A 21,897-nucleotide genomic window follows, 5' to 3' on the forward strand; every position below is an offset into this window, starting at 1 on the left:
CCACGCGAGGTATCCACTGCGAGGAGCACTCGAGTTTCATTCTATCATGGAATCTAATTTGCCAAAGAGAAACAAAAGTCATTACATTGCAGAAATTATTTCTGGCTCAGGTTCGCAGACATTGCATTAAACAGGGCTTCATTAATGTTTTCGCAGGAGAGCAACTAGTTTGCACAGGTGGGCAAACCTTTTTGCACTGAACTTCTTAATAAGAAAAATTTTCCTCAAGATGTTCATTGAAACCAGGCAGTCAATTTGGTCAATTTACTTGGTGCCTGGCACTTAATGAAACCCCCTCGTTAAATAGAAACCACATGACTGTGTAGACATGAAACAGAAATAGATTATTAGTTTAACTTTTTAACTTTTATTATTAAAATAAACTTGGGTATACCAATAAATTATTTTGGTTTCTCAAGCATGAATATTTTTTCAGTAACTGTCGTTGGTTCTTTTGATTCAGGCTCATTGAAAGGCATGAGAAAACTCTGTTTTGCAAGGAAATAAATCTACCTGGCACAAGAAGTGAACAAATTTTATTTTTATGCGATGATCCATTGATCAAAAAGCAGCTGTCCCATTTTGAAGGGCTAGTATTCTAATGTACTGGTACATAATTATATTAACTAAGCATAACACAGATGACCTAATATGATGAATAAACAAAAAGGGGTATTTACATGATAAAATTGCATAAAGCCATTGAGGTTACTCATATGAACTGATTACAACTCTAATCATAACCATATCAAATTTCTTGAACCTGATTGGTAGTCAGCAGGCTCTATGTCTGTGCTATATGCATCATGTACATTTACTGTTTTAGGGCAGTTGCACTTGATTGGGTTTCCTTTCTTGTGGATCTCAGGGACAGTTCAATTATCACTAAAAGTAACTTTCATCTTCTTGCCAAAAAGTTAATAATGAATCGGCAGCATGTCTTTGTGACTTCCAATTCAGTCTGTAATCGTAACTTGTACTCACTCTGGTGATTAACTTATCAGACTCCTGCTTTGTGGTTGTACAATTTTGTTAATCACTCGTATGATCTCAGATCTCACTGGATTCCAATCAGTTGTGTTACATATACCATCATGTAGAATTACTTGAAGTTCATTTTGATTAAATAACCATATATTTTTTTTATGCTACAGGGTGCATTTGGTTATAAGATGCACAGCTGTATCAGTTGAATCAAGTTTACAAACTGAAAACTACTCCTAAATACTCTGTTATAAGGCACAACCTGAATTACAGGTTGGAATTTTTTGATCACGTTCACTCACCATTCCCTAATAAATCACATTCTGGTCACTATGTAGTCTAACTATTATCCAAAAATATTGTAACCTGCAACCAACAGAAAGCTCAGTATATTTCTTTATTCTATTTCTAACTATTAATAGTATTGACTAAAGTATTACGAGAAATTTGTTCTGATTGTAGGATCAGAGAAGCCCTTTGGCTAATAGATGGGCCCTGCATGGATGGGATATGCATGTTACATCCAGCCTTTTTACCTGGCCAATCCATTTATATTCCTGGCTGGTGATGTATTCTGTATAGTTTCTTGTCTGAGAATTGTGAGCTCAACACATGCTTGCCAAGGTAACTAAATAATTCTAAAAGCCTACAAGAACTTTTAATCTTTTTTTTATATAATCTGGAGTCAGCGCACTAATCAATATGTTACGTACTGTTTGGCTGACCGCCTGTTCAATCTAGGGTATGTTGCTAATAAGTAAAACCAAGTTCCAGCTAGCAACAGCTCTGTAAGCTTCAGGTGTAGTTTTGAGAAATACCATACTTTATCCTTGCTAATTGGTCACTAAGAGCACTAACTTGAAAGACAAGTTTTTTGGCAAACTCAATCTTATGACTATATTTTTTGAATTTTTTGGTGATTACACATATATATATTAAGCTCACTTACCATAATTATTAATAATACATTATTATAACTGATTTATATTAAAGTCTTAAGTGCCATTACACAAAAGAAGCTGGTGCTACTCTATACCAGCCTCCTATGCAGATGCTCTTTGGGCTCATCACGCAATCTTCCCTGACATGCCCAAAAGAGCGTCTGCGTACGAGGCTATGACTATACATGTCATTTGATAGACTACAAAGAACTATCAATCAGGTAAACTATGTGTATCATGAGTCTTTCATTTGAAAGTACGTTTCAATTAAACTTTTATGAAAAGTAAAGGCTGGAATAATTATTAACGCATAATAATTGTTTTGGTTTCTGCTCATGAGCTGATGAACAGCATCTCATAGTTTTGTGTGACAATTCTTTAGAATTGTAAAGTGACCATTTATGCTTGGAAATGCTGTGTCATTGCTTTTTCACGTCCAAAACTTTTGCAAGATTAATGTTTCTATAACTTGATAGAAACAAAGAGATGTTTTCTTTTTCTTTTAGAAAGCACGACAAGAAAAATCACTTGTTCATTTTGATCATCAAAATGTAAATTATCTTCTCATGCCTACATTACATATGTCAACAGCTCCTACTAGTGCTCTCCTTCTGTCAAGTTATAGAGACAGCTTTTGAGGCACATGCTTTTGTACAGGTTGTTTTCTAATTCACTGTACTGAGTTTATATTGTTTTGAAGTGGAATAAAAATGATACAAAATTATAATAAAAAAATATTTTCATCCTAAACATTTCCATTCAAGTGTTCCTAATATAGCCTTAAATGTGATGACAATTCCTTATATTCATGCTGGCATTTTTACCAAAACCCTTTGTTATTTTTATCCTTGAAGTTTACTCAAGGCGCAATAGTCATAAAAACTTTTCAAATAATTAAACCTGGTTCTATTTTTGTAAAGCACGCTAACTTTTCATGTCTTTCCAGCATTCCCTGTGAGCTTAGAGAACTAAACTAGTTCTCTAAGTTCACAGAGAATGCTGGAAAGACAACATAATTCTACAGAAAGAGGTGTAGCTAATCACACTACTGCAGTCTCCCTACTAAGTAATGTAAGTATTCTACACCTAATTACTCACAAAATCTTTTTTTTACACACAAGATTCTCTTAGATTTACTTGTTGGTATTCAAAGTGCTTTGTGGAGTTTTCTGCCCAGCTTTGCAATAACTGCCACAAGTCATGCCGACCCATTTCAAGGAGGACATCCAGCAACACTTGGATGGTGGCCCCATCACCCTTTCGTTTGATCCATGCACTTAAGAGATCATGGGTAGGTTGATTACTTCTGTTGAGGTTGGAAATCTCCTGCCTAGGAAAGCCAAGTTTCTCACCCAAAAGGCGGTAGTCATCGTAGAAACAGGTTATCATGTCGAGCTTTGTGCAAAGTGAATGGTAGGTTTTCCCTGGAATATGTTCAATAGTTTGTTCTTGCTTGTCAGATATAGTACTCGGCAAACAGTTCTGGCAAACAGGCATGTCTTGGTCAGTTGGTGTTTCATGATCATGTGGCTGTAAGGACACAAACAGTGGAGTGCCTGGTTCCTGATGAATGCCACTGCACTCAAGGTCATTGATTTCTTCATTAATTAATCCTTTGTTGTAATCTGATTTTGTAGGCAGGGACCCACAAACAAACAGAGGTTTGGGTTTGGCATGGTAGACAACATTGCTTGTGGCTTGTTCTTTTTGTTGACCTGTCAAATCAATGCTTGGCAACTTGTATGCTTGAAAACTGTTGGCGTAATGAATTTGTCCTTCACTTAGGGATTTATGTAGAAATCCATGTTGGGTCTCTACAGGCCATGTGGAGGAACTGTTGCTTGAAGGGAGGGAATTTACTTCGTACAAAAAACGTGTGGGTTCCTCTATTGATAACACCACTGAAGTTTTAGCTCTCTCTAGCTTGGTTTTCACCTCATGGAAACTGAGACCTTTAACTGCCTGTCCATTGATTGCTGTTATTTTGCATCCTGGGTTGAGGTATTGGGACACTGCAGCAGGAGTGTGACCAGCAACAATTTGTGTGATAATTGCACAGGGCTGTTCAAGTGGATTCTGTACAAAGATATTTGACTTTATGTTAATTAATATTCATCTGATAGATGATTGATTGGCGGCTAATGTGTTGAACTCAAGACTAAAAGGTCCGATTTTAAGCATTCTTACAGCCTGGGTTAGCGAAGAATGGTGATGTCATGACGATGATGATCAGGATGTATTTTGGAAAATTATAATGGCTTAAGAGGGCTCAGTGCTAGCTCCAATTCTAAAATTTTGCAAGGATTCACGTAGCCTGATTCTCAGACAGTCCAGGTTGCTTGCAGCCACGCACTCACAGGGAGAGAGAGGGCGTGGCCATGAGGGACTATCAGGCTATGATTCATGGGACCTGGAAATTTGGAACATTAAGCTTTTACTTTGGTTGGAACTTAATTATAAAGGAATAGGTATTGATAGATTAAATGTCGAAAGATCAGAGTTCGCAGACTTTTAATTGTCCGGGTCCTAGAAATATACTCATTATAATAAGATTCAATCATGTATTAAGTACCTCGACAAATTTAAACATAAAACCATAATTCATCTTTGAATCGCTCTTTTTCAACTCGGCTTGCAGCCCTCTCCACCCACAACCTGCTGGTGAATCAATGGCATGTCTGGTAAGGTATCCTAAAAAACCAGATAACACAAAAAACATGTTAGGACATTACTTAATATTTGTTTCAATTTGCAGTTGCATTTTCGTATGGATGGCAGGCATGCACAGTTACATCCCACACGTCATTATTTCCACCGCAGAAATAAGTACCGGTAATTCAAATTCTGTTTGAAACTTGACACTGACAGCTCTTCACGAGATTAGAAGCAGAATAATTCTGAAGTAATGATAACTAGCATCATAATCTACTGCCACTTGTTGTGTATGTTCCAGCTGCGTGTACAGAGCCTGCCTTTAATGCTGTACTGATCAAATAATTTCATGGCATATCATATATATTAGGCAGGTAATACACGTGACTAACTATGTAGTTTTTAACTCGCAGGACACATATCATATGCTTTATAATGCTGTTCAATGCAGATCATATTTAAATGTCCTTTATGTAGAAACATACCATACTGCCTCCATTGCCTACTTTCAATGGTTAACATGATTTGCTGTTGTGGACGAAGTCGGTGAATAATATGTTGGAGCTCTTTGTAGGTCTTGTCCTGAAGTATGTGCTCATTGATGGCAATGACTTTGTCCCCTCGTTTTAGTCCCTTGAGGTCTATCTTTTGTTGAAAAATCTCATCAACTAGTGCATATGTTTTGCTTTTGTCATTTAAATCCTGAAGAATATGGAACATATAACTGATTTCAGTAATGGTAAAAGTTATATCTCAGGAACCATCTGAATTGTCTATTTTAAGGCACTGATATGTACATTGAGGCCCTTAGGCGTCAGGGGTGGATCCAGGATTTTTCTTAGGAGGGGGGTGCACCACTAAGAAATACATTTTTTTTTTGCAGAATACCAGTTATGTTAGAAAGCCGCACGTCATCCCGGGGGGAGGGGGTGCGCACCCCCTGCATCCTCCCCGTAGGTCTGTCCCTGTGTGTAGAACATTTTATGGTTGTATAGTTTGACATGAAGAGTTTTTACACTTTCCCAGTTAGATTCAAATGCACATACACATGGCAAAAATAGGAGGCAGAAGGAGGGGACCCTTAAATCTACATACAGTTTAGTTCAGACAACACACAGTGTTAATATTGTTGCAATAGCACGATTACCAGGTGAAAGATGTCAAGACTAAAAGGCAGCTCCTTGAGTCCTGCTCTAATGCTGATGGTCACCTGGTTTGGATCCCAGAGATTAAATTCTTGGTATTCTACCGGTTTTCTTATGACAAGGATCAGAAAATCATTGTAACATGCATATTTCACTCTCTTGATAAAGGTTTTGTCTTTGTCAAAAGTACATGTTCCATTAATTGAAGTAATCCAGTCACCACTTTCCAACTCATTTAAAGCATTTTGCATGCCACCCACAATCCAGTAGTAGTAGGGTGGAATTTTGTCAGGATCCTAACAGTAAGAAAAGAAAATATTTGTTACTGTTCATTGTTAAATATATAGTTTCTTTTTGCATGGTAACAGCATACTGTGCCTGTCAGTTTTTTTTTCCAGTTATACACAATGCTGTTTTAATAATAAAACCTTTGTTTACAGGTATGCAATGCTTTGAGATATATGAAATGAAATGACGTCCACAAACATTTTTGACTTAATATATAGGCTAATAAATTAGTACATAAAAGATTTATATTCAAAACTTAAGTCTTGATCACATACTTTTTTCTTTTATATGAAACAAAGACTGAATGAAGTTAAAAAGTATACTTAAAATTTCACTCGTCAGACAGTGTAACTAAATTTTTAGTTTACCTTACTTCTCCAAAAAACGGAAATGTTTGTAGACGTAGTGCAGTCTCTCAGGAATCTCCCCCAAAAGAGCGTTGCGTGACGAACCCAATAAACCTCTGATTCAGGCTTCGTTCTGAGGCCTTTGCACGTATCCGCATAAAATGTTTCGTTTCAAAATGAAAGCCGACAAAAGAAACATTGACAAAATAACAAATAAATAATTCCTAGTTTTTTGGAAACACTAACAGACCGCTGGATATCTGGGTAAAACGATAAAAAAGCTTTCTTTTCAGTTTTCAATTTTCGTCTATTCGCAGACGGCCAAAGCTCAGTATGTTACGCAACGAACGATTTTGATACACATTTTGCGTGGGAAACTCACGCTATGTTAATTATTACATTTAAGAAATAGAAAACATGTACCGTGTTTCTATCGAGTTTAGTATAAATCTACTAGCGTTCTATCACGAATGCCGTTCGCTACCCACTAGATTGTGAGCTCGAGATTTCTAATTCGAATTGGCACCCGGGGCGCTTATTTAAAATTTAGGAGAAGACGAGGGCGCTTATTCGAGGAGCGGGGGTGGGGGGAGGGGGCGCTTATTTAATTTTTCCCAAATCGTGGCCTGACATGATCATTTTTTTAAATACTTCATCTGCGCGTAAACACCAACATAAGCTGTTTATTGACAAAAAGCTGATCCTAAAGTTTAAATCGCGGCACCGTTAGTACCTAACGTGTTCACAAACTGAAACAATGTACAAATTTAATACTAAATGACGAAAACTATACATCTTTTGTTGTCTCATTACTCGTCCACAAAATGAGGGGGGAGAAGAAGGGGGCACTTATTCGAGGGGGGCGCTTATTTTAAATTACGGCCGATAGGAGGGGCATTCGAAGGGGGCGCTAATTCGAGGATTTACGGTATACTAATCTGCGATAGATAGTGAGAAGCGTAGCAGTGTGCCCACGTTAACAAAATGACGGCCTCTTCTTGGCATTTTCGAAGTGTCCGTGAAGAAGATTTAGATAAAGTTTTGAACGACTAGTAGATTTATACTAAAACAATTAGATTATTCGCCGTCGATTTCCATCGCGTGATAGTTGACTCGGGCGTACTCAGCGCCCTCGCCAACTATCACGCGATAGAAATCGACGGCGAATGATCTAACTGTTAAATAGAAACACGAGTGAAAGTTTGGGAGAACGAGAAATGCTGCGGGAACACGAGCCGTTAGGCCGCGACGAATAAAACAAAAATAACTTGTTTACTTTGATCATCAAAATGTAAATTCTCTTTGCTCGCGCCATCATTACGTCAACAGCTTGTTCTAGTTGTATAAAACCACGATTTTAAACCAATCAGCGTGCGTACTGTCTTTGGGGTATTTTCTAGCATATTTAGGTCACACACAACGCTCGTTGCGTAACACTATAGGTTTACTACATGTGATTTCTTTGATGGGAATACAAGCCGATCCCTCCCGTGGGTAGCCTGTGGTATTTTTCGCTTGTCGGTGTGCATGGTCTTTCCTCGAACTAGTGCGTTGCCACGTGTTTGGCTCCGTTATTTAGTTTGTCAGATTTCTGCTGGATCGTAATTGTCTTGGTTTTTGTTTTGTTTAGTTTTGCTTTGTTTTTTACTGAAGCGGGTTTCGTAATTTTGTTAACACTGGTTATCTGAATAAAACAGAAGACCGAAGATTAAGCCTAAGTACTGATGATTTACAGAAATTCTTTACCATTATCCCTTGAAGAAGCACTTGAGATAATGTAAGAACTGAAAACAAATTATTCGGTGAATAAAACGGAAGACCGAAGATTAAGCCTAATAACTGATGATTTACCGAAATTCTTTACCATTAACCCTTGAAGAAGCACTTGAGATAATTTAAGAACTGAAAATAAATTATTCGGAGGACTCGAGTACTCCCTTAAGGAATAAGAATAAGAGAATTTCTTCCATTTACTACCAGTAACGGGCTTAATGGTTCTTTACACACTTCCGGAAACGTGACCCGGTTCACGAAGGCTTCAATGTCGGTAAAAACTATACTAAAGGGACTATTGCTTCTCAGGTTAGCTTTACACCCGAGTTACGCGAGGATGATCGAGCGAGAACTCCAGAAATATAAATATATTTCTGAAGTTCTCGCAAGATCATCCTCGCGTGACTCGGGTAGTGCGGAGCGACAAGCATAATTAAAATCATCGCAAATAAGACAAGGGGCGATCAAAAGACTGCAGGAAATTAGATGGCTTTATGAAGTCTATGAAAAGTTTATGGGCCAGAGTGGATTCTCCATGCATTGTGCATGGGTTAAAAATTTCCCAAAGAAACCATGCATGAACATCAACCTTATCATATAACTGACGTCTGTAACTGAAAGTTACCAAACTGTTATTGAATACAGTAAACGGAATTTGTAATGGCATGTCATGGTTGAAACTTACCATTTGCACTGTAATAGAGCAATTAAGGCGACGAATTTCCTGGATTATTTCTGGGCCAAACGTTGTTAGCTCGGGATAGTAGCAGGCATTGTGCACTCGGGGTGACTTCCTGTCTTCATCTGAGGCCTCACTTGCCATATTTTATAAATAAGAGCAGTTAGCAATATAAAAGGTGCGAAAGAGAAGAATATCGTGGAATTCGTTTGCTCATATGAGCACACATTTCATGATTTGCATATTGACGCAAAGAACAATTGTGAGAGATCATTTGCATATCGAAAATTGGGGGCAACCCCCTGTCATGGATCACCCCCTGTCAATCACAGAGAGTATCAATCAGATCTAAATCTGGATCTAACTTGTCCCCAGTCGTCTTTCGATATTTTGGTTTCCAGTGACCAGTGGGGCAAATCGTTTGTCACCAAGGCGTTCAAGCAACAGACCTTATCACGGTTTTGGAAGTCATCTTGACGGGTAGGCAACACGCCTTAGAAATTACGGTGTTTGCATGGAAATTAGTCCCTTTTGGTTCGTCAAGCATTCTGTCCTGCCAAAGGAACGCCGTTCGTCGGTGTTCGTTGCGTGACGAACCATAAGAACGACTGTGTAGGAGGCTATCTTTATAGAGGACCACAAGTTCATTAGTTTTTAACTATTAAGGTATCAGTAAGGGGAAAATTTGCAATTTTGCATAATTTTACTTTTTTAAGCGGTTGGATAAATTAAGATAAAAAAAAAAAACTCCACGAAAAAATCTTATATCTGCCGCTAGTTATTGCGCGAGAAAGATTGTTTTGCATATTAATTACTTAATTGAGAGTTGACAAATTCTGTCAAATGAATTAATTATCGAGGCAAGAAGTCACATGACATCAAGATCATGCTGAGTTGACACGCGATTCGCGCGCCATAATCAGTGGCGGATGTCTTCGAAGAAGACAGAGCGATCTTGCCCGTTTTCATCGGCTAAAGGAAGGCCAAAGGAGGCGAAAAACACTTTCAACAAAGAGTGGGCCGCTAAATTAGCGGAAAGCGGCAAAGGATTCGTTTTACAATTTCGTTGATTTGAGTTTTACGGTTTCGCAGATTCGTTTTAATAATAATAATTATTATTATTATTAAGAAAAATTGCTGGATGAACGCGACAACGATCGCGATCACGAAGCCAGCGAGCAAGCCGAAATGAGCGCAAGCCGCGCTAAAATACTGTTGCAAGAAACTGTCGAAGCAGAGGAGATTGACGAAGAGAAGTGGACGAAATTGAAAGGCAGATCTATTGTACAAAATTAGAATCAGCAGTGCAACATTTTTTTTTCTTACCCAGCTATTGTCATTTCTTCCAGTATCTTTGAGGCCTTCCAAGGGGTTTGAGCGACAAGCGACATTGCGTCAAAATGTGGCGACAATTTGTTACCAAAGTACCGACAGCCGACAGAAGTTGACATGAAAGGGGCGACAATTTGCGAAAACGACAATCCATTTTTCATTTCGACAAAGCGACAACTGCACTTTTTTTCTTCGACGGCGACATGACTGTCATGACTTGACAAGGTCAGCGTGACTCTTTTGGAGCTCAATTGTTTGCGTTTATGGTAGATCAGTTGTACAAATATTAACAAAAACAAACCATCATTCAATACTCTTTACAAAGAGTTAAGAATTACGAGTTGTATGTTAACTAGTCAGTCTCTTATTACATCCCGTAAAACAAAGAACTCAAAGAGAAAGGAACAAAGGTCGTCAACGTCACCCGTTGCGCTTGTTACGATCCCGAGTCACGCGCCAGAGATTGTCGTCATTATCGAGTTCGCCAGGTCTTTTTATTGACCTTTATTAGGGTATTCAGGTTATTTTAGGTGATCTAAGGTCGGGTGAGAGTCGGCCAATTGTTTGCCATGGGCAAACATAAGAAAGCCAAGAAAAAGACCAACAAGAAGAGTAGAAAGAAGGAAAGGGTGGAAAAGAGTTACAGAAAGAAAGACAGGAAAGGTGAGTTGGCGCTTTTCATAGTTAATCGATTTTCACGGCCTTAAATATTTAGCTTTGTTGACCATTGTTTGGCAATCCTTTTTTATAATATGGATGATCGTATCGGATAGATAAAGCATTAAGTCATTAAGTTTATAAGGCGATCAGCGAACATGAGCGAGCTAGAATCTTGCACTGCACTCTGTGTACACGTGGACAGATGATACTGATTTTGGAGCGTCTTTTTGCTTCTCGATATTCTTTATTTATTTCTCAGCACACTGATCTCTCAGCCTTAACTTGGTGCAGTGTTTGGCAGTTTATTTTTCCAACCATAGACCATTATACTATTGACGATTCATCATAAAATTATGAAGCATCTACGGCGAACAGCGAGTTCGGATCAGCTCGCAGCCTGCGGTCTGTGTGAGTGTACACCGACTGTGCACTGGAGATAAAGTTTATTTTTCGCCTTTTGACGAATACGTTTACACAGAATGCTATATTAATGATTACCATTGCTGTCATTGATAATAAATTATGGAGACAAAATTGAAATACTTGCAAGCCCTCATACTTATCCAGTCTATCCTGGACGTTCAGACTCATTCATGTTCATTTGGATGGTCATGAGCAGTGTACAAGCGTGCAAACAGCTTGTGGTAAAGACGGGAATGACATGTTCCACCGTAATGGTCCGTAATGCTCACAGCAAGATGACAAGGTCATGGTGACCGGGATAGCAAAATCAAATGAAGATAAAAAAATAATCGACCTTTGTTAAACGTTAGGCGTCAAAATGGTTAATGTTATGACTTCTAGCCATGAAATCAAAATCTCTTGTGTCTCTTGCTTTCTGTTATGTTTTTTTTTTTTTTTTTTTTTTGCTACTTAGTTCTAAACGCCTATACTCAATTTTGTTAAGGCGCAAATTTCGGAGCAATCATTAAATTTACTAACACTAACAATATTAAATTGTGAAAATTTCGTCCTTATTTCATATTTCAGCATCTTAGAATTTAAGACCAATATTCGCTTTTGCCTGAAAAGTGACGCACGCTCTTCTTATCATAATTTCGGCATATCAGACTACAATAAAACCGTCAAACAGCCGGTAACCTATAAAATCATGTGAAAGGGCAAACAATTTGTCCTAGCTGTCTACTCTCTTTTTCTCATGTATTCGTGTTTTGTTGTCCACCAGAAAAGCCCCTTTTAGTGTCTAGTTCGGAGAGTAAAAATGCCGAAAGGCGGATTATGGATAAGAGAAAACGCGCTCACTCCCCATCTGAATATTCTGACTCTTACTCTGAGCCTGAGCGACCTAAGCCTGCCAAGACCCCCAAAGAGGTGCAAAAGCCAGTTTCAGGTTTTCTTAGTGTTAGTGCTGTCCAGAAGTTCACAATTACCAGAAGTCTACACCTGACCTTATCTAGCACTGGGGCGCATGCGTGTGTGTTTTATTTTATAATCATCCCGCTTAAAATATATTTATTCATAAATGCGTCGGTCGCGGGGTACAGTTGAAGTCGTCATACCATTTAGCCCTAAGCCCCATTACCATAGATGTAGACTTCTGGAATATTGAACTTTTGTTGATGGTTATTATCAAAAATAGAGTTTTACAAAAATGTTAAACATTTTATTTAAAATTGGAGGTTATAGCGCCGAAATAACCCTGAATCGTCACATGTATACTCGCCAAAATTAGTACGTTAAGATTACGAGCGGCCTTATTTTAGAGAAACGTCAGAGACAAATTTTTGTAGCGACAACGACATATGAATTTGTACAGGGAAACGGCGACAATTTCCTCCGCTGGTTAGGCGACAAAGGTACACAGAAGGATGCGACAAGGCGACAAGACTACCCCCCTTGGAAGGCCTCATCTTTGCCTTTGCATCAACATCAGTCGATGTAGTCCCGTTTACGACGTCCTCTCCAGCGTTTCCCTTTGTGCGCTTGCATTTTCTCGGGAACCTTCTACGGGCCTTCGGCATGTTAACAGTGACATGGTCATAATTTTGAAGATTAGTCAACCGATACGTAAAATTTCGAACGCTAATATAGTAAATCAAAAGATAATTTCACGTTTACTAACTTTGGAATTCTGACTTCACACATGAAAAAGCGGTTTATTCACTGGTGAATAATTTACCGCGCGCCGTCGCGGAAATTTGTACCTGTTCCATGTTAACTGTCACAGTCCTATTGTTATACAGAAAGTTGATTCCTCTGCGGTGTCTCCCTTGGTGTGATAATCTCATAACACTTGGATGCCGCCGAATTTTATTTTTTCTCTGTTTCTCGAAAGTAAAAAATAGGCGAGTTGTACGTGCATTTCGAGTTCCAGGTCGGCAGCCCCTGGACCAAATTGGCTGAAATTCGGAGAGAATGTTGTCAGAACGATCGCCGACAAAACCGTGTCTGCGAATTCTGATTACTCTTTTCATTAAAAAGTTATTCGCGGGCAGTCCTATTTTTTTCCCTTTTCTAACTTTATCCTCTTGTAAAATAATAACAAACGCATGTGCCAAAAATCTGAGACACGGTTTTTGAGGTGAATGTGTGAAGAAACGGATGCCATGTTAATCGTTTTCTCCGACCTAAATTTAGCGGGCGTATACCTTGATTTATGGGTTCGTGAAGCTTTGTAAATATATTCACATTTTCGAAACACGGTAAATTTTTACCGTTTTAAAGAGATCAGGTCATAATCTGTAGTTATTAAGCTTCCAATAAATATACGGTTTATATGGGTTTTTGTTAAAGCCACGAACGCTAGAGCGGGCCGCGCGCGGATGGTCAAATGGGTACTCTCTTTAAATAAAGTTTTATTTATTGATTGATTGATTGATTGATTGATTGATGGGAATCCGATGGCAAATACTTTCTTTAAAAGTAAAGAAAACTCTTTAGAAATGGCTTCTAGTGAGAGAAATGTAGCTTTGTCAAATTGCCATATACGCAAATGCCTGTTTAACTTCGCAGACAAGAAGTCGCGCGTGTCACGAATTAAGAGGAGACATATCTCAAAAGTGTCCTTCATTCTTTAATCATGGATACAGCCTATTTTGGCAACCTCTTTTTTGCATTCCTCCAATTATTGCCCAGGCTCGTCGGCATCTGCACGATACTAATTAGGAAGCCATCTAGCGAATTCAAAGAACGCTTTGAGGATCTCAGTCCCCGATAGAGACAAGGAAGAGACTTTTCTACTTTCTCATGACAATAAATTATAGTCCAGTTCTGGCTCCCTCTCTGTCAAATACGCTACCCTCTTGAGAGAGGGCTTCCGAAGAGCGTTGTGTTTCGTGACTGAGAGGGGCCTGGAACTGGCCCAGGTTGTTCAAAAGGTGAATAACGTTATCCACCGGATAAGTCACGATTCAGTGGATTTGTTAACTCTTAGGAACGGACCATTAGAAAAGCGATTGGGTAGGGTAGGGGGGGGGGGGGGGGGGGAGAGAGGACTTTTTCAGCTTGCAGGATTTTTTTTTCACGTCCACTGCCTCTGCAGGATTTTTTTCTCGGGGTCAAGTGCCCTGCACGAAAGTTTTTTTTGGAGGGGGAATATTCTACTCTCGTAATCTTAATCTTGACACTCGCCACAAACAGATTGCCTGGAACAGGTTTCAAACAAATAATTTTTTATCTTTCACACAGTCGTTTTGCTCTACTGTCAAAATTATACTCCGGGGGAAATATAACCAAGTGTCAGACACACTGTTTAAGTACCATTACCTAACTGATAGGGCTGCATTGCATTTTTTGTTTGATGTCAAGGGAAATATCAATTTTATTTGTTTATTTGGGTCCCTTGTAGTAACATTCATTCTTGGCATACAGTGAATCAAGGTTTTAGTTAGGATTCTGTGAGTGGCCGTCCAGTAACAAATATGGGGCCAAAGGGCCAAGGGGGATCTGGGGGCAAGTCCCACCCCAGCCGAAATTTTTGCAAAATTGACGCGTTTTGGGGGCGTTTTCCACGACTTTCAGACGATAAATTTAATGTATCGATTGGACTTGAATGATAATGCGTCATTTACTTTTTCAAAAACCTAAAATGGATTGAAACAACCCATATTAGACGCATCAGTTGTGCCAACACCTTCATGATCTTTGATTACAACGTTCGTCCAGCGTTGATCTCAGCGGCCATCTTAGGGAAGTGTTACAGTTCGCCTTGGGTGTGCACTTTTTTGTCCACAATCGTCATTTATACACGTCAGTTGTGAATTCACTCCTATATTTCGATGCTTTCAAAGCCCGGTATGTGCTTGCTTAATTTCAGTTAATCAGGCAGGATGGCTGTTTATAGCACATGATTTTTATCACTTTTAAACCATGGTTATCCGCAAGGGTTTTTCTGCAGTGATGTTTGGCTAACAGTGTTCATGATGAAGTTGCTGCGCGCAAAATGTGTCAGCCTTGAAAGGGGGAAAATGTCTGTTTTCCTAATCGTAGAGAAAACCAGGTGAATGGGGATTCCACCGGGACCAAGAAATTAAAACTGCAGTATAAATTAAAGTGGTTGCCAAGTTGCAATTCAGGCGGGTACAGTTTGTAAGCCCGATAATGCAATTCACTCTGCAGGAATTTTTTTCTTCACTTTTTCTTGGCACGATTTTTTTTCAGTCACCCTTCCTTGTATAATTTTTTTTTGTTTTTTCCTCACCACCCCCACCCCATCACTTTTCTAATGGTCCGTCTCTTATCCACTCGATAGCGATTTACCCGGTGGATAGCGTTATCCACCTTTCAGACAAGTCTAGTGGAGCCTGGACTATAATTTTACGCGATCATGATAAAAGAAATATAATTCTGCGAATGATTCAAGAGAATATCTTCCGAGTGCATGTCAACTAAAGAAGGTAGAGAGTGTCATAAGGCTCTATTTTGAAGCGTCGCCGTGCGAATATAAAACAGTGAGCAGTTTACTCGCATCTCAGCTGCTGAATTAGAAGAAATCGAGTCGAACAGTTTGAGAAGAACTCCTGATTTGGCGAAGTAATCTCCTGCGTTGACACACGCAACTCCTTGCCTACCCCGGTTAAGAAGTCTAAGAAATCGATTATCTCCCTTTAGCAAATTCTCTATCCATACATACAATACAAATTAAACCTTCAGCTTTCTATTTTTGTACGTTTCACTGGAAACTGGAGTTTTCAGAAATTGGAGACCTTAAACAGCCGTTATCACAACAGTAACACTAAAAACAGACTCACACACACACTCCATATCAAGCGCACTATAAACCTCTTTATACTGATAAAATTGATATTCGTCCTTCGAAGATGACCATGACATTAGTTGTTGGATGACTGGGTACGATGTGTTCGGACGTGGCTGATTAGGCCAATCCGGGCGTGAAACCCTCTCCCACAGGTTGGGCACGTGTGGTTGGGCGTCAGATGCTGGAGGCATCTTACGCGTCACTCGCTGTTCTCTGCTATGGCGGTTCTACGTTCTTCAGCTGACCGAGCTCCAATGGCAATCAGGCTGCACCAGGCGGGGCGGTCAGTGGCAAGGCCCTCCCATGAATCTGTCTCAATAGAGAGGTCTTCAGAGAGAACTTCAGGTATCTTTGAAGTACTTACGTTGCCCTCCGACAGAGCGCTTGCCTTGGCAGAGCTCACCGTAGAACAGCTGCTTTGGGATGCGGTCGTCAGGCATGCGGGTGATGTGGCCTGCCCATCTGACTTGGGCATTACGCATGATGAAGATGATGCCGGTGGAGTTAGCTCGTCGGAGGACTTCTGTGTCTGGGATTTTATCCTGCCAGGATATGTTGAGAAGTTTCTGGAGACATCTGAGAAGGAAGTGATTTAGCAGTTTCTCGTGTCGCCTGTAGGCGGTCCAAGAGGAGGGTGGTAAGAACTGCCGCTCGGTTGGTAGACTTTGAGTTTGACTTGCAAGACTGATTCCTCTCTTCTCCCAGACTGTTCCTCTGAGTCGCCCGAACGCGCTGCTGGCTTTTGAGATTCTGTTGTTGATATCGACCTCAATGTTTGCTGAGTGATTTAGGGTGCTGGAGTTACGTTAAGTTCTCAACTACTTGCAGGCGCTGTCCTTTCACTGTGGTGCGTCGGTCCTGGTATGGGTTGCCAGAGGCGGGCTGGAACATCACTTCAGTCTTCTTAGTACTGATAGTAAGACCGAAGCTTTCACAGGCTGTACAGAGCTTGCCCATCTCCAGTTGCATCTCTTGCTCAGTGTTGGCGTTGAGTGTGCAGTCGTCCGTGAAGAGAAGGTCACTGATGACAGTTTCCATCACCTTCGTAATAGCCTGCGGATGCCTGGGTTGAACAATTAAATTAACAACTAGCTGGTGTCGTTGAGAATGTTTCTACACACCCTGACTAACACACACTTCACTCTAGTTCGTATTGCACAATACTATTCTCCAAAACTTTCACTCTGTTTGCAACCATAGCCCAGCTTCAAGCTCTTTGAGCTTCTTGTCTGCGTGTCCTGGGGTCGTGCAAAGGGCGTCACGCAATCTCTCTGTCCTTTTGACTCGACCCAATTTCCCTCGTTCGTCTGCTTTTCCTTCGATAATGGGCGAGCTGGTTTCGCAGGAAGATGTAGAAAAAGCGATTGAAGCAATCAAACAAAGTGCTATGGTTTTCAGGACACCTATGGTGCAAAATGCTGAAAGCATCTTTGGTTTTCAAAACCGATGCAAACTGCATTTAAAATTGGAGAACATGCAAATCACAGGCAAGGAAATTTGATGACTGGTCAAATTGTTTATTGATTTTCTTTTGCATGACTTAATCATTATCAAATTCTCTAAAAACCTATATACTTGCTTGACAGTGTATATATAAGCTTGCTGACTGTACTGGGAAAATTTTAATGTTGTCAGCTTGCTGTGAGCAGTAAAAGGTATATACTTGTGTACAAACCTACATGCATATTTAAGCTTATTATATGTCAAAACATTCTCGCAAAAGACACATTTCGTGCTGGCATATACAACGTAATTTACGAGACTCGCATATACGCGCATTTTAGCTCGCGTATATATGGGTCCTTGTAGGACGCGTATATTTGGGCATTTATTTCGCATATCTCCGCCCTTGAGTTTACGCAAATATGTGTCCATTTAAAAATGCGAATACACGCAATCTAAATGGTCGTACATATGGGCTTGAAGCCCATACGTAACGTATGTAAACAATTATACGCGGCAGAAAAACCCGCGTATACCCTGTTGTAATTTTGAAACGAATGGCCAACCATATACGCAAACGCAATACAACAAGCTATTTTATCGAAGGAGACGAGGGCGTCTAATTTTACAAACTAGGATATCAGAGGCCTCTTTCACATTTCAAAGCGGCAACAAATGGCTGGGATAGATCCCTGGAAAACTCGCTCGGGTGAAGAAGAAGCTGATGACCTGTTCTTTGTGGAAGATGGTGATGAAGAGACCGCGAACCTCAAGAAGAAAGAAGCTCAAGACAAAGTGAAGAAAGCAGGGATGCTGCTCATCTCAGGGTCGGAGTGGAAAGAAAAACTCAAAGAAACACTGAATGAGGCATTTAAAGATGAACAGACCGGAAAGATCCTTGAGCATACCAGAAAGATCCTTGAGTCGGACGCGGATACAATTTTTGAAAGCGTAAAGAAGGCTAGTAAAGCAACGTGCTTAGTGGTGCGTCGAACGAATAGTAAAAGTCGCCTGGAGTTTTTGGAAAAGATGGATAATCACGAACGTCTAAAGAAAGCCAAAAAGGGTATATGTGGTCGTGGCACAGGCTTTCTGCTCTTCCCTAGGAGTGAATTTGGCTGGTTAGTGATAACCAACAACCACGTCATTATGGATGAAGAGGAAGCAAAATCGGCTGAAGTCATGTTTGACTATTTAGATGACGACAGTAGGGCAAACAGTACACGTTTTAAGGTGAACCAACTTGTGTCGAAAGACATTCGTACCGAAAATGCTAGAGAATTCAAGTCTCTGGATTTTAGCGTGCTCGCTCTGGAATCGGGTGAAACCGAAGGCAATAATTTCCTTGAAGAGCATGCCGTGTGTCGTTTTGACGACGGTGATACAAACGCGATTTGTAGAAACGAGACTATTCCACGAATGTCTGACCTCAAATTCGTACCGATTATTGCTGTTTCTCACCCCCACGGCCTTGGCAAACGTATCAGCATTGGGAGATATCCAGATACATGTGAAAAGTTACCGGATTCTCACATCAGGCACGACCTACCTACTACACGTGGAAGCTCTGGTGCTAACCTGCTCTATTTTCATCCCGAGAGCGATGGGAAATTTGTTTTCTGGGACGCTGCGTTTCTTCACTACCGGCACCACTATGCTGTTGCTTGGCCCCGTGCTAAGAAATGACTTCAGCAAACGTAAATGAAATGTTTGTAGTCCAAAACGCATGTGACATATATTTTTCTCTGATTATATTTCGAATGCTCAAGTGAATAATTTGCAAATTATATGAACCGTGCCAACATGTTATGATAAGTTGATTGTCCTGTGTGATGTTGTTATCACGTGATCTTCAGGATTGTATGAAAATACGGCAATCAACTCGTGAGGTTGAAGCGAACAGAACTGTATTTTCTTAGTTTACTCGTAACAAAACCTAAGAAGGGTTGTTTGAAATCTTTAGAAATGATTCAATTAGCTAAATTTTTAAGCTTCTTTACTTTTTAATTTAATCAACTGATATTAAATCAAATAATTTAGCTCTTTTACTCGTAAAAGACATCGGTTTTATAAGTCAAAGATGAAACAATAAAGTCAATGATATTATCATGGAAATCGTCTCTGGCTTATTAAATAGCAAGATCTGCTTCAGTGTGTCAATGTTCATAGAGTTCATGAACATTAGAAAGGAATATTCCTCTTTCTGCTCGGCATTCTTTTTCCATTCTTGCCAACAAGCTTTAAAACTTTAACAAAAATTTCCTTATGTCCGCCGGTTTGCCTTCCAAGTCTGAGAGGTGATTGAATATTCGCCAGGACAAATTATTCCGGTAGTGGACCATTTCAGAGCCAAGTTAATGCTCTTCTTGGCGAAGAATGGCATTCACCATAATAATAATAATAATAATAAATAAATATTTATATAGCGCCTATCCATGCCTGCTCTAGGCGCTGTACAATTCACCAAAATGAGCTGTACTAATCTTAATAATTAAAAATGTGCATTTAAGAAAGTAATAGAAAGTAAAAATCGCTAAGAATAATAAGTTTTCTTAAAAAGATGAGTTTTGAGTTTAGATTTAAAAGAACTTAGAGTGTCACATGAGCGGATAGAAACGGGTAGACTGTTCCAGAGTTCAGGAGCGGAAACAGCAAAAGCTCGAGAACCATATGTCTTCAGGTGAAAATTCGTGGGGTTAAGAAGTAATAAGTGTGATGATCGGAGGATTCTGGAAGGTTGGTAGTACGCAACTAGATCTTGAATGTACACAGGAGATTGTTGATGAAGAGCCTTAAACCGAATCAACTCTTTGACTGGATCCTGTGGGTTTTCTACCTCCCTCTCCGACTGACCCTTCTGAGCTGAAGTCATCTTAGTCCACGTCTAAACGAATCTTTTAAAAACACACGTTTTTATGGAAGCTAACCTGGGGTGCCACACCCCCCTTCCCCTCAAGCGCGCGCAGCACGGTATAAGGAGGGGATTAGGGTCAAAGTCCAACTTGCCAAGTCTAACCCTAAGTCCAAGCTAAGCCTAATTCCTAAACCCCAGCTAAGGCTAAGCCTAAATCTACAAACCCGCCCGCCCGCCCGCCGCTGGCACGCGCTCGACACACCCCCTTCCCGACGACGCAGAGCGCGCGCACCTGACTTATCGGGGGGGCTGCCACACCCCCAGGCCAAGGAGCGAACCACTCCCCCATATTATGCCATCCGCGAGGTAAGACAAGTGAACACTTCCCTATCGACGCCATCCGCGAGCTCAGCGAACTGATCCGCACCCTCCCTTTGGTTGGGAGGGGGGGGGGGGGAGTGTGGGGGTGCGAGAACCACTTGGGCCCCCAGGCCTCAGGTAGTGATTTTGGTGATGACTTCACGATTTCTCGTTATTTTATTGGCGGCCATCTTGAAAAAGGGGGGCTATGAGGATAACCTGGAACCTATCATACTACTCCTGTATTTACGTTTCTCGAGTTGTCCTCACGCGTCAACCAATCAAAACTCGAGGTAGAAAGAGGCAATGAGTGAAAAACGCAGGAAGCCACGAGATTCGCTTAAATTTGGCTACCGATTGTTTGAGAAAAGCAGCGTGCGCCCTTTGATCGCTTGATAAGGCCCTTCGCAATTTTGTTTTAAACAATTGCAAATTTTAGAGCTTAGCAAATGAAAATTGTTCCTAAGCAAACATGTCTACTTTCAGCTGTGAATAATGATTGAAAACAGATTTCAGTTTTTTAACAGTTTTCACCTTTAGAGATATCTAATTAAATTGCAAATAGTTTTACCACTTTTCAATGAAAAACATCGCACGGAATTTAGATGGGACATGACAAATTTCCTAGCGCGGTATCCTGAGCAAAAAACCGCATCAATAGCAAATTTGCATAAACATTATTATTTCTAGCGCCTGACAAATAAAAAAAATCTAGATTATTTCTCGCCTTATAGAAAAGGTTTGTTGCGAACGGAAATTTAAATCGCTTTTCTTCATTGCCTAGAAGCGTATGGCTGAAAACGATACTTCAAACGTGTATATTATAAAGAATTGATTTTTTATTTGCTTAAAAACGCAAATTAGCAGTAAGTAAAACACGTTCATAGAAATATCTATGTATTTGACGACGGCATATTGAATTCTTTAATAGATATACAAACGTAACAGGTGACCTTTTAACGTTAACTTTCAACTGGAACCGACTAGCTATTGCGACCTTTGCTTGAGTTTTTAGCGTAAACTAGAGAGAGGAACGGGTAGAGTGCGTTTTGTAATCTTAAGTCAATGCAAAGCATTATATATGTAGTCTGTAATTATTTGACAGAGTAACAGAACTTGCTTTAAGAAAATTATATGTCCGATAACCATTCTTTTTGAGCAGAAAATGTGGCTCGATCTTTACCGATTTTCGGCTCATCGGGTTTAATTTGATATTGTATT

At 40.0% G+C, this 21,897-nt stretch overlaps 2 protein-coding genes across 3 annotated transcripts; one reads left to right on the forward strand and one right to left on the reverse strand.

Annotated features, from left to right (window-relative positions):
- Window positions 1–344: 344 nt before the first annotated feature.
- On the reverse strand, window positions 345–9,791 carry LOC110062991 (uncharacterized). 2 transcript variants are annotated; one of them, XM_089275823.1, is made up of 5 exons: window positions 8,816–9,791; window positions 5,725–6,018; window positions 5,063–5,279; window positions 4,498–4,616; window positions 345–4,001 (listed from the first exon to the last, which is right to left on the reverse strand). In XM_089275823.1, the coding sequence occupies exons 1-5, from the start codon at window positions 8,951–8,953 to the stop codon at window positions 3,036–3,038; spliced, it is 1,734 nt and encodes a 577-aa protein (XP_089131949.1). In that variant the 5' UTR covers window positions 8,954–9,791; the 3' UTR covers window positions 345–3,035. The 2 variants fall into 2 exon arrangements, with proteins under 2 accessions (XP_089131949.1, XP_089131950.1); XM_089275824.1 differs by lacking the exon at window positions 8,816–9,791 and adding an exon at window positions 6,379–8,471.
- An 8,008-nt stretch (window positions 9,792–17,799) lies between these two features.
- On the forward strand, window positions 17,800–19,894 carry LOC149101328 (uncharacterized). Its single transcript, XM_089276353.1, has one exon. It carries the CDS (start codon window positions 18,138–18,140, stop codon window positions 19,146–19,148), a length of 1,011 nt encoding a protein of 336 aa, XP_089132479.1. The 5' UTR covers window positions 17,800–18,137; the 3' UTR covers window positions 19,149–19,894.
- Window positions 19,895–21,897: the final 2,003 nt, after the last annotated feature.

Source organism: Orbicella faveolata, unplaced genomic scaffold, assembly GCF_042242905.1.
Source record: "Orbicella faveolata isolate gen_17 unplaced genomic scaffold, um_ofav_v1 contig_4, whole genome shotgun sequence".
Classification (NCBI taxonomy): Eukaryota; Metazoa; Cnidaria; class Anthozoa; order Scleractinia; family Merulinidae; genus Orbicella; species Orbicella faveolata.